The following is a 13078-nucleotide window of genomic DNA, read 5'->3' as shown; positions in this document are numbered from 1 at the left end:
GCAACTCACAGACATTTAAAGAGAGAAAACAAACAAATTATATTATTTCCAAACAAGAAGAAATAAAACTGCCCCAGGTTATAATAATATTGGATTAAATATGATACAAGGCAAAGTTGTTTAAAATGTATCCATTAAAAGTGGCACGCCTGCAATTTAGCATTTTACCTCCATAAAGTGTGATTATTTACCGATAATACACTCCATCAACTTCACTGAACACCACAGCTTCAAGTTGTAAAACTAGTAACTTTCTGTTAAAGGTTTTAAAGTTTAGATAGCAATGGTGACATCAGTTCACTTCAGACAAGCGCATTAAAGGAGCTATTGCTATTGTTACATAACTAGTGAACTGTTTACTTACCAGTCTAGAAGAAGCGTTGCATGTTCAGTGGCTGTATTTGAACCGTCTCCACCTGTGGAAAACAACATAAACTGTCAACTCTTGTATCTATCATGTCTTTTTCTTTTACTGAATTACTGAACCATCCACTGGAAAACTTAACAAATACAGTTCACATGGGTGAGTAGCAGTACTCTTTGCAATGAGTAAACTGAAATTCAATTTAGAAAAGACTTGAAAGTGAGTTATCGGGTCACATTTCCATCTTTGTATCAGAGCTGTAACTGTAAAAGTATTGATTTATTCCTTATTTATCTTGAACATGATCTATTTTTGCTTTGTTTGTCCTTTTCTTGTGTCTTCCACAATATTTTAAAATCCCGTCTGGTCAATTTTGACAAATTTGTGAGTGTTTCATCCACTTTCCATCCAGCGCGTCGTCTGTTTACTCATTGAAAATTGCTTCTCCTTAACACCAAACCTTGTTTGGAAGAGCTGTTCATGAGGCATCATTACACCTAAATTTGTGATTCATAGCATTGTGTAAAGATGAAAGTGAGCCACCCACTGGAGCAGAGCAAAATACAAATTGGATAGCCTTACTCTATATAGTTGAAAGCAGCCATGCAGTCAAGAGTATAAGAAACAATCTCTGTCTGCTCCTCCATCAGCCCTATTGCTATATATTATATGTACAGTATATGTGTGCGCTCTCTGTATGCCCACCTCTACTGCACAGTACTTAGCTTTTAAATTCAGGTCCTATATATTGTCATGAAAATTGAAGGTCAGTCAACTGCAGCATGGAGCTGTTAATGTCCAGTCAAACTACAGTGATTGAGTTGGGAGGGTAGTTCAGCTTTAGCACTAAATCACTTGGGTAACCACTGAAGTATCAGAAAATCTTCCAGTATTCAGCCCATGTTGGAGCATCTACTCAAATTTCTGCTCATATTATAATTGTGCTGCGTTAGAGGAGAAGATCTTGTATATACGTAAATGTTTTTCCCCCTGAGGTTTCACAGAGAATTTATAAAAATGAACCATATTTGACTTAGAGAGGAAGAGCAAGGAAGAAAGGATCGGGATCCGTCAAGGTCGTCTGTCAAAAACGGGACGCGTCTGAATCCAGGGGAAATTGATTCGTTTCAAAACAGAAAACAGCCCGTAACCAACGGTGATGGAGTAGAAGGGGAAGACAGACACACCGACAGGCTTTGCCTCATCCCGCATCTATTTCACCACCAGTCAAAACACCGGCCTGAAATAGAGGCTTTGTTCCCTGTGAATGGCTTTAACACATGTCCTGATGAAACCCGAGATGTATAATAACATCTTTTTACTGACACTATTTATGTTGTAAAGGCTATTACACCTAATTGTATGTCATCCTGTAGCCCCTCTGAGTTTTTAATCTCCTAGTTTTGGCACAGTCAGAGGGAGTTCGTCTGTGTGGATAATCTCTTTGGACTAAAAGGGAAAGTAAAACGCCTTCAAACATGTTGCTGATCTTGGCAGGTTGTGTCACAGTTATGGGTTATAGAGAACTACAGGGCTCCTGCTATCACGGCATCTGTACTTAGTACCCACACTTTTTCCTTGAATGCTTGCGACTCCCTCCCGGCGCTCTGCCCATGCCAGCTGTTATTGTTAAAGGTCTGCGAACCTGACATCAAAACACGGTTTTATGTGTCATTAAACTCCACTGTCTTTGCCTTTTTAGGCCTCAGAGATAATCAATCACTTGTAAGAGGGTGCCAATATGTTAGCATACAGGGGGGGTGAGCGGATCAGGACATGAATAACACCGGGTTGGATCGGATTACCGGAAGTCAGAATGTGGTCGCGGGGTGCTGTTTGAGTTTGGGTTTGCAGAATTTTCTATAGCATAAAATCCAAACCAAGCTGGGTAAATACTTCTTTAATGGTCAGGCAGTCGGAGCTGTTTTTGCACTAATGTTATTTCTGCCACCCTCGGTCTATAAAGTTCCTGAACTTGCGCGGCATGTGCTTGTTTTAGCTTGTAAAGGTGAGAGCTGTGCGCCGGCTGGTGTACGAAGTTGTCAAGGTTATACCGAAGCCGTGTGGAGCGCATATAGATCACGGCTACGGGCTTTTTAACATCGGCAAATAAAGTGCTGACATTCATAACCTGTATTATAGTATGTCTGTATGCTAAATAATGATATCTGATGCCCTCTCTCCCTGTCGCTGTGTGCTTAAACATCTGCAGACATGGCTGATTTCTGCAGTGAAGAAGGGAACGGATGGGTACTGATGAGAGAGGAGCATTCAGGAGGCATGTAAATGAGACGCTTAGAGGTACAAAAAAATGTTCAACAAGTGTTTAACAGATGGTATCCTGCAGGAGAACAACACCAGCCAACACCACAAAAAAACAATGTTGATGTGTTGCAGTTTCGTGGCACAGTAAGGCTTTTGTTTTGACGTGATGATCAGAAGAGACAGATCGTTCAGTCTAAATAATAAAAACGACATTTGACGTTATGGTTACACCGGGTTGATGCAGACTGTTGTTTCAACATCTCTTCAATGCTATAATGTTTTCCGGAGGGAGAGACAGCGAGCGAGAGAGAGGTGAGAGAAAGTACGGTCTTGTGGTCTGCTTTGGTTTCTAATATTGCAGAGGTAGTCCTTCAGCGGCCAAGCGGCACCATGTGATGGTAACTGGATCGCAACACAGCTGCAGCCGCGGGCACCCTTGGTCGTCCCCAAGGCTGCTGGAATAGCGACAGGGCAGCTACACACACATGCACAGGCACACAAATACTGTACATACACACACACACACACACCAGTGCATGGAAAAACCCAAATAGTACAGGATGGGGGTAAGTGGGGAGGTGCAGGAGAGAACTCTACCCTGCCTGTTTCAAAGATGTTTTTAAAGCTGTGAAATTTCTAGTCCAACCAAGGCAGGCTGGGTTACACACAGGGCTGTCTTTTCAAGCAAGAGCTGGTGTGTTTGTTCTTCTGTTAAATGAAGGGTAGCGGTGGTCAGACAGGAACCCAACTACAGTCAATTAGGAATGTCTCTGTCAGAGGGCAGACCAGACGCTTGTTCTCTATTAAAGCCTTGTTGTTTCTATTAGCTCTGATGGCCATCGCAGTGGGACACATGGAGTATGTTACCCCAAAATAACTGCATATGGTAGAGGCAGAACAGGCCCAACTTTAGACTGAGGACATTATGTAATGCAATGCTGTTTGGAAAAGAGCAAAAACTTGAGTGGACTGAGTGTCTGAGCACCTCTGTTTTAACGTCTAATGTATAACTTTTACACTTTAAACTCTATAAAATGACTTAAAACTGTGTTATATATAAATTTCATTGCGCTGTGCACTTACATTATCCCATATGTTCCCAGCGGGTTTTAAAAGTCCGTAATTTCAATCAAGGCAATGGTCCGTTTCATTCGGTTGCCTGTCAATGATGTCATATCCCCTTTGCCCATGTGCCAATGTTGTGGTTGGCTGCTAGTAAGCTGTCAAAATGGTTTCTTTTTTTAAATAACTTTTTTTTAAGGATCTTTAATGGGAGAGGGAGGGAGGGCACACGAGATAGAAAGGAAAGTGTGGGGGGAAGAGAGAGAGAGATGACATGCAGCCAAGGGAAGCCAGGCCGCAGCAGTAAGGACAGCCTGTATAGTATGTGATCCACCAGGCGCCCTGTCAAAACTTTTTATCCACTTTCAAGCCACAGTTTTACAAGATATAATAATAATTTTTTTTCACATATAGGTTGTTTTTAATTATATATTATTTTAAGATTTAAGTCATGAGGCAAATGGATCTTGAACTGGCTAAAATTAGCCGTAGCTCAGCTCCCAGCTCCTCCAAGATGTGCCTCCTCTGCCGTGTTGGAGAAACTGATTTTGACTTTATTCAGCGTCTTAACTAATATTTTTTTGAGTGATGGAAGAGTTCATAAAGACATCTCCATGTTCTGTCATTGTTTTGATTAAGAAAGATGTTGTGTGGTTAAGTGTCACAACATTTCATCTTCATCCAGGGAGAGATTTTTGATTGTGTTGCTCTGTGTCTGCTCCTTGTGAGGCACTCCCGACTAAAGAGCACCCGGCCCGGCCTGCAGAGCACGTAATCCGGACCGTCTGTGCAGACATATTTAACCAGGTTGTCCGCTGATATGATCTATTGATTGTTGTCTGGTTGGTCTGTTGTGTGTGTGTCTGTCCATCCATCCCTCACACACAGGATATTTCAGCTCCTAAGCACCGTTGGCCTGACACCTGCAGCGATCATATATCTTCACTCTGTGTTCCCAACTCTAAAAAACCTGCACTGATTTGATCACTGAAGGTTAAAATTTATTACACAAACATCCCTCAGATATCACTGTCAAATTTGGACAAAACTTGATGAACGATCTTTGGCACTGTTTTCTGGTGTCTAAATAAATTACATCACTGGCTGGATGGGGTCAGAATGATTAAAGGTTGGCATTTCAATGGGAGGTGAAGCCACTTTATTTTTACTAGCAGGCTATTGCTGTGCTGCTGTCATACCCAAACAGAAATTTTTATTTTTCTATACTTATACTTACTTTTATTTTAAGAGATCATGCACAGTATGAAAAAAAAATCATGTGCTAACTATGAGGCTATGCTGCACTGAAGATGCTTTCATTACAGGCCTGCATCCACAAATCATAGCAAGATTCCTGCACCCGTGCTTCAAACACACACACACACACACACACACAGTGTAACCTTACACCAGTATCTCTGAGTCGAACTTGGCTACCAAAAACCAGAAAGCATGCAGAGCCGTTTCAGGGCAGGGTGGGACAGGAGAGAATCCAAAGTGCGTGGCAAGTTGGCAGACACATCAAACGCTCTGCTCTGAACCCTGATACGCAATGTTGCAGACACTTAGTGAAACAAGCAGAGGGAATACAGCCTGGAGTAATGATAACGATTAGTACACCAAACTTTGAATTTTGTTTTTTGTTTTAATTTTTTTTTACAAGAACTCCTTGTGTAAATTTAAGTATTTGTCCTTGGGTGTGTGAATTTACCTTTACCCTAAAAGTCAATGAACGTTTCCCAAGTGGTTTATTACAACATCAACACAACTCATGCTGAACAATTTATAGTGTGTTCAAGCAAGCAGCAGGTAATGATTTTATGTCAGTGTCTTCCTGTGAGTAAATGTGATTTAGTGCTGTATCCTCCACTACCTCTTGCATGTCTTTATTACTGTCAATTAGCCCAAACAGCGCTAAAGTTGCTAACAGCTGGAATGCACCCAAAAGTGATAAAGCTTTCAACCTAAAGCCTCTATAGCGCCCAAAGAAAATAAACCAAAACAGCAAGGAGTTCTTGAAGAATAAACAACAAAAACAGCCGACTCATACATCACTCAGGAGTCAGGACAAAAACAAAACAAGGGCACAATGAAGTGTAACTTTCATCGTGCTGACTCACTGGAAGTCAATAAAACACAGTGGGAGCTGGTTTAAAAAGTCCTAAGTAGCTGCCGTCCAATCACCAGCCAGGATTTACCTGAACAATCAGTCAAACCAACCACTTATAGCAGCACGTTCACATACTGAAGGAGTCTGCAGTCTACACTATATCAGAGCAATCTTGGATTACAGTGGCACCTACAGTGGAACCTTGAACTTTATCATAGCTCCAGAAAAATCAATCCTCTTCTTCCCACTCCTCCCCCAACATATTATGGACTTAAATTCAAATTAATTATCAACTTTACGACTTTACCCTGAAACAATTAGAACATGTAAATGTGTACGGTGTGAATATTTGTTGTGTCATTAGGGAGTTGAGTGTGTTTTTGTTCAGTAAATTATCTGTGAAATTTGAGGCTGTGATGTTAAATGAGACACAACAACTATATGGCAACTCGTCAGCTGCCCAATAATCATTAAAGAATAATTTGGGCAGTCATGCTGCTGTTTCTATTCATTGCAGTTAAGTGTGTCCATATCAACCTGGAGAGCTCTTTTCACTGCTTAAACATCCCATAACAACACTGTTAAATTCAAACAGCAGCTCTCTTAAGAGTGCCAAGGGAAACGACCTTGCCACACCAAGACATATGCTTTTAGTCGGCTCTCGGCCTGTAATGAGGAGACCTGGCAGGACGATCAAAGGCTTTCCACTGAACCCTGATGCTAAATGTTCCTGATGACCCGTCCGAGGGGAGAAATAACTGATCATACTAAACAAGTAGAGAGGTCTGGGCTCTTCGGTCAGGTCTTGAAGTGTGGTCAGGGTCCTTTGAAAAACTCCCTTGAATGAGAATTTACCTTCCCTGCACGTCTGCTTTTGCACACAGCTAGTGTAAACACAGCAACCTGGTGAAGGAAATGAAGGCAATGCGAAAACAAAGATCATTTTGATAGTTCTGTGCTATAGTGCATGTATAAAGACCACAATGCATCGGTGGGAGGATGGAAAGCGGCAAAGAGGACCTCCTAGTCTGAAATAACAGGCTGGACGAGAGCAAATTGATGTTTTTTTAGAGTTGTGCTGGGTCTTTGTCGTGTCTCTCCCACCCACCAGCCCTCTTTTCTTTCATTCTATCCCATCTTTCCTGTCACTGCTGCGGCTGATGAAAATATTAAGATCAGAGTTACAAGGGAAACGCCAAAGCAAAGCTTTTTCTACCTCGAACAGAGCGAAATCAATCCGACTGAAATGGAAATGAGGCACAACCAGAGAATGAACAGCAGGAGAGCCAGAGGTGGGCGACAAAAGGCGGGAGGGTGGGGACGGACGGGGAAGGGTTTGGGGGCCGCTACAAATCCAAAAGCATGTTTCAGCCTGTTGAAACTGCTTTGTCAGCACACTGGCGCGAGTCCATTAAACCCCCCCCTCTTCACACACACACGCTCTCTTTCTCTCCCATTTCCTCTCTTTGGTCCACAAAAAGGAAAATGTTAATCAACCAGCGATTGAAGATCGAATCAAACCTTTCCAAAGAGCACAGAACAATAAAGCTAATCTGTCTGTCGGTGGCACCGTCCTAACAAGAACAGTGGAACGTGAGTGGCACTTCAGAGCAGGGTTGCTATCTGTTAAGCTACCACACGCTTCGTCTGAGGACACCCCAGAATGAAACATGGGGGAAATGGATAAATGAGCTTTTCCCCCCCAAAGCTTTCCTGGGTGGAGGGTTGATTTATATCCTCTGTGTTATTCTTCACAGAAGTCATTATCACCCCTCTGTGATTGATGCTTATCTTTTTATCATCATGGTGAAAATGGCAAATTTGCACTCTCTGCAAGGAGGAAGTTGTGTTGTGAAATTGGCGCAGAATGGTACAATCAAACACGATGGGACATATTGAGCTTTTTTTTTTCTTCTTTTTTTTCCCCAGGCTCACTACCTCATCTTCCTTTTATGCCAATCTCCCCCTCTCTCTCTCTCTGTCTGTCTGTCTGTCTGTGAACGGACGAGGAGGAGAAAGGCATCCCTGATATGCTGGTAGATACACGCAAACAGACACGGAGCGCTGCGCTATCATCTGTGTGTTGACGCCACGAGGTCCAGAGTTGTCAAAAGTATCTGACCCCCATCTTTGAGAGATTACAGAACAGAACAAAAAAAAAGAAAAGAAAAAAAAACAGGAGAGGAAAAAGTAGAAAGTGGATATAGATCAAATGCGTGTTCAAACAAACTCGCCCGACGTCAGGCTCGGCGTACAATAAAGAACAATGTTGCCTAGGCAACGCTGGCACCCTCCCAGTCACACCCTTTGGTGAATATTTCCCATCATGCCTGTTTGAAGAAATGATACTGTATAAAATATTAATCAGCATGCCATATGATCGCTGGGTTTTTATGTTACACAGTCATAGTGATAGACTACACTCTGCCACACTGGCTTACATTTGGAGAACAATAGAGTTTATGAAATACCAATAAATAATGAATGGTTTAAAAAAAAAGGATTCAACAGGAATCAGAGATGGATGTTTTACTATCAACCCTCTTTGTGCTACTGTACTGTACAACCTCTATGGAAACTCTTTATTACTTCTTCTTCTCCTCTTGGCCAACCACCTGCCGCACCTCATTTCCTGTTCTCATTGTTAGCTCTCTTACGAGTTAAGAGGAGATTTCCGAGCAGCAACTGGTTTTGTTTTGACACTGGAGCGGCCCAGAGATCAGTCAGCCACAACCAGACTCTGATTTCCAAATCTAAGTCAAGAATCACAGGGAAGAAACAGGCACAAGGTCAAACACTATACTTGATTTCATCAGCTTTGCTTTGTTTTATGTTTTTTGAAATGAAATAAATGTGATTAATGTGGGAGGGTTGAAGCAGAGTGGTTCACGTTGCTAAGAGGAACATGAGAGGAGCGTTACATTTTTAAAGTGTATATTTATACAAAATATAATACGTATTGACATACATGTCTATATATTTCCAATGATATTTAAAGTGTGGTAAAATACATTTTAATGAAAAATAATAAGAAAAAAAATACAAATTGTAAAATTATTTTTAAATATTTCACCTTTTTTTCCCATTTTATAGCAACAAGCTCTTGTCAAGAAAAGTGATTCAAAGGCTGTAATATAACCATCCATTTTTATATTTATACCCTCATCATCAGCGCTTGGTCCACACATAAACAAAGTGCTCTTTCCATTTGCCTGTCAGGCCCTCAGCAGAGCCTCCACAGAGAAAGGTAATGGCCTCACAGCGGGAGTCCTGACTGAGCTGCCATGAGGGCTCTTGACAGAGTCAGCGTGAGGAGCTGCCTGGGCGGCCGGAGTGTCTGCGCTCCAGCCCTTAGCTGTCAGGAGCCGCGGATCAAAAGACCTGCTGGTTGCGCCGACGCCTGATGCGCCCAGGATAGCCTGATCTGATCTAAAAACAGAGTGTGTGATGGATGAAGAGCCATTTGAGTGCATTATTTCTGTTGGCTTTGAGGGGGGTTTGACAAGTTCTAGAGCAGAAAGACCCGTGCCGTCGTGATTTCTGAGTCCATGCTGTGATGGCATCAGCTCTGGTCGGTCTTTCTTATCGCACATTTTCCATCCGTCCTGCAGCAGCTCCTCGTCCCCCCTGGCTTGCTCTGAGCTTCGGCAAAAGGGATCATTATAGTCGCCCTCTGTGGAAGATCTGCTCTTCCACAGGAACTGGTAGAACTGGAGGTCACACTCGTACAAAGGCTTATATTTATACACAGGCACGTAGCTGGATGCCCCTGCAGCAGAGGGGTCCTTGTTGAGTGGGCAACAGTGGAGGCTAGGGGAGACGGAGAGGGGCGGAGGAGGGTGAAGCACGGGGACGAGGGCTGAGGAGGGGAAGGAGAGGTCGGCCTGCAGCTCTCTCTGCCTCAGCTCTCGCTCCAGCATCACGTTCTCCAGCTCCTTGTCCGCGAAGGCTCGTCTCTTCCTCATCCGGGCGCTGATGGACGGGCACGGGAAGTGTGTTTGGTCGCGTTGCGTCTGCTTCGTCCAGCAGGAGGCGTCCTCCTCCAGTGGCACCACCGGTTTCAGCCCTGTACGTGGAGGAGAAAAGCCACACATATCAATTTATCTAATTCATTTATGAAATATAAAGTAGCTCAGAGTCTGTAATTGTTGTGTTTATATGTTTGCATACTTTGTTGTTTATTAATTTAATCATGCACTTGGTTAGCTGTGTCAGTTTTGCTTTACTAAGAGCCCGAGAAGCCTGAGAACGCCATAAAGAAGACAAAGCTTCCATCAGGGTTTGACTGCCAGCCAGCCGGTATTAATACGCACTGTGTGTTACAGTAATGGCCGCTTGTTGTGACATAGTGGAGTTACAGTGAGGACGACAAATAAATCAAGAGTGTGTTGATGCAACGTGATGAGGAATCTTTAACTGGGTGGAGTCACACTAACAGGGCTGTGTCAGTGTAGGTGGGGATCACACACGTGCTGCTTATGGTAAAGGTGACGCTAAACTGACAGATAATCAATCCAACAACACACTGCTGTCATGTCTTTCACCTGTGTGTGTGTGTGTCAGTTTTTCTACAGTTTTCTTCTCTGATAAAAGTTACCTCTGGCATATGAACACACACACACACACACACTTTAGTAAAAAAGAATTTGGTTTGACATGTCAGCGTGAAGTGAAGCACTCCCTCCAGCAGATCATATACCAAGTGGATTCATGTGTGAATCCTAAATGTTATACATTAAAACCCATAAAGCAAAAAAAAAGAAGAAAAAAAAAAGCCCAATTAGAATTTAAGGCTTTCATCATATCCACTGAAATAAAATAAAAAATAAAAAAGTACTTTCTATCACAGTCTGGGGGAAAAGATGAGCATTAATGAGAAAGGAGATGTTAATTAAACTTTACCCTGCAGGATGCTCTTAGCCAGGCCGCCTGGCTCGGCTGCTCTGCTGTAACGCTGATACGCTGTCCTCCGCAACGGAGCTGCACACCTGACCCCCTTCTTACCCTGGGAGAAACACGGGAGCAGGAATTAGACATGTGGGTATAATCATATTATCCAGAGACCATCACCCAGGGCATCACCCACTGTAAAGGTATTTAACACATTACAAGAGGCAAGTTTTAAGATTTAAAAAAGTGAGAGATGATTATCCAGTCGCTAAGTGCAAGTAATTTTTGAATGGAGGAGAGTGTAAACACCTGATCTATGCTATACTTTTTTAAATTTTAGTTATTATATATTAACACCATTTTTGATCATCATTATCTATTTTGACACAATCTGAACTATGTATTGCAAAAGTTATTATTCTGTAATTATGAATTTCTAATTCTGCCTTCAGATTTAAATGCAGACAGGTTTCTGGTGCTGTGTTTCTTCTTACTGGAATGTAAAATATAAAAAATAAGTAAAAGAAACCCTTATACTGTATTTTGTTGATCTGATCATGATAACATCTCGTGAAATAAATAAAGCTATTACCATGCTTACTTTATTCTTTTGAGAATTACTTGGGAGTGTGCTTCAAAAAAAAAGTTGTTCAAATATTCAACATCTGACTTGAACAAAATAGTGAAAGAAAAAAAATGTTATATGTAAATGTTAAGAAAGCAGACTTATGCTTCAAGCTGTTGTAGTTCTGCACTTTTAATGTGGACAAATAATATCAAGCTTCCTGCTATGTGCAGCCATGAGATAGTCTGACTTCTGTCGCACACGGTTGAAGAGATGTGAAGTAATAATAACTGTGCAAATTCAGCCCTGCAGCGTCATTTCTATGCACTTAATTCTGCATAGTGCAAAATATGTATCTAAATTTCTCACATGGGAAAACAGCCGGGGCAAAAAAAATAATGTCGTGATGAATAAATGCATGTAGATGAACTCCGTTATTCATTATCATTTTATATTATGAGTTCAGTCTCGTATCATGTACAAGTCACTTTAACTAGTTTTTTTTCTCAAGAGGCCTGATTGACTTTCCACTGCAGTCTGTTGTCTGTCTCTAAATGACTATATACTTCCCTCCTGATAATCACCCACTGCAGGTTACACATCCACCGATCTGTTTGTTCTCCTCCCTCCATCATCATCCCTCCATCACTGACCTGTGCTCGCGCTCCCCTCACCTCTGCCGCTTGCTGCCGCCTGAGCGCGACCTGCGCCGCCATGACGCGCTGCCGCTCCACCACCAGCAGGCAGCAGGCGCAGCGACAGTCCCTCCAGCGGCAGAAGCGCTTGTGGCCTTTGAGACACGACACGACGCCGTGGTTCCGACAGCGGGCGCATTTGGGGCTCCGCGTCATCTTGCGTGGTTTCTGCTGCTGGCGCTCTGATGATGAAGACGGGGTCGCTTGTTTAGTCTGTCCTCCGTCCTCCGGGCTGCCGTGCCACCGGCCGGCGCATCCGTCAGGACTTGTCACGTCAACAACAACAACTTCTTCAGATTGTTGTACTTGTTCTTCAGGTTCTGCTGTTGTGTCCTCCTGCTGCAGGCCTCCTTCCAGCTGAGAGGACATCTAGGCCTGTGATGACTAACCGCGCAGGGATCCTCACTTTTTTAATGCAGTGAGTTGCTGCTGCTATAACGCCGAGCAGCTTTTACGCCAAGTGATGAAACGGGATGTTAACTCGAGACAAAAACAACATTCAAACTGGATTATCATTTAAATAGAAGTGGGGTAAAAATAAATCTATCACTTCTTATAAAAAAAAAAAACAGTGAGGAGAGCTGATAAGGCACAGCGATGGTGTTGTTTTACGCACGCATTTTAATCATAAAAATAGTTCCCACACAACAAATTCTAACACTGCAGCACCTGCAGCCTGACACACACATAGAGGCTGTGACACACTGTCCCATTCAAATACACCGGCTTCCATCAGATAGAAACTAAAACGACGCGTGGAGAAGACGATCCCGGGCTTGGAGACACGGTGCGCCTCAACTGATCACAAAACTATAATTCGTGTCCTGCTCCGATCTCCTGCTGCTGTTGTTGCTGTTGTTGCTGCTGCTGCATGACAGTGTTGGAAACTTTGCAGCCTACCGCCAGACGTTTGAAATGTTAAGCCTCTCTCAGCTGCTCTCTGACGCTCTTTCCAAGAACACGCGGATGGTAGACCGGGCCACAATGCCGAGCTCCTGGCGCGGGACCCATGAGCAAAGATTTTGGGGAAAGCCGTTTACAGCGAAGGCAACTCCCCCCTCCTCCTCCTTCTCCTCTTCCTCCTCCATATAAACACTTCTACCTGCCCCTGCCCTGCCCACCTTGGA

General features: G+C 43.0%; 1 protein-coding gene across 2 annotated transcripts; it reads right to left on the bottom strand.

Annotated features, from left to right (window-relative positions):
* Positions 1-8387: 8387 nt before the first annotated feature.
* dmrt2b (doublesex and mab-3 related transcription factor 2b) lies at positions 8388-12977 on the bottom strand. 2 transcript variants are annotated; one of them, XM_085774946.1, is made up of 3 exons: positions 11931-12977; positions 10704-10806; positions 8388-9867 (listed from the first exon to the last, which is right to left on the bottom strand). In XM_085774946.1, exons 1-3 carry the CDS (start codon positions 12318-12320, stop codon positions 9017-9019), a joined length of 1344 nt encoding a protein of 447 aa, XP_085631072.1. In that variant the 5' UTR covers positions 12321-12977; the 3' UTR covers positions 8388-9016. The 2 variants fall into 2 exon arrangements, with proteins under 2 accessions (XP_085631072.1, XP_085631071.1); XM_085774945.1 differs by having other exon boundaries at positions 8389-9867; positions 11910-12977.
* Between the last annotated feature and the right edge of the window lie 101 nt (positions 12978-13078).

This window comes from Trachurus japonicus, chromosome 4, assembly GCF_045865225.1.
Source record: "Trachurus japonicus isolate A0001 chromosome 4, Traja_1.0".
Classification (NCBI taxonomy): Eukaryota; Metazoa; Chordata; class Actinopteri; order Carangiformes; family Carangidae; genus Trachurus; species Trachurus japonicus.
This window is presented reverse-complemented; position numbering and strand designations above follow the sequence as displayed.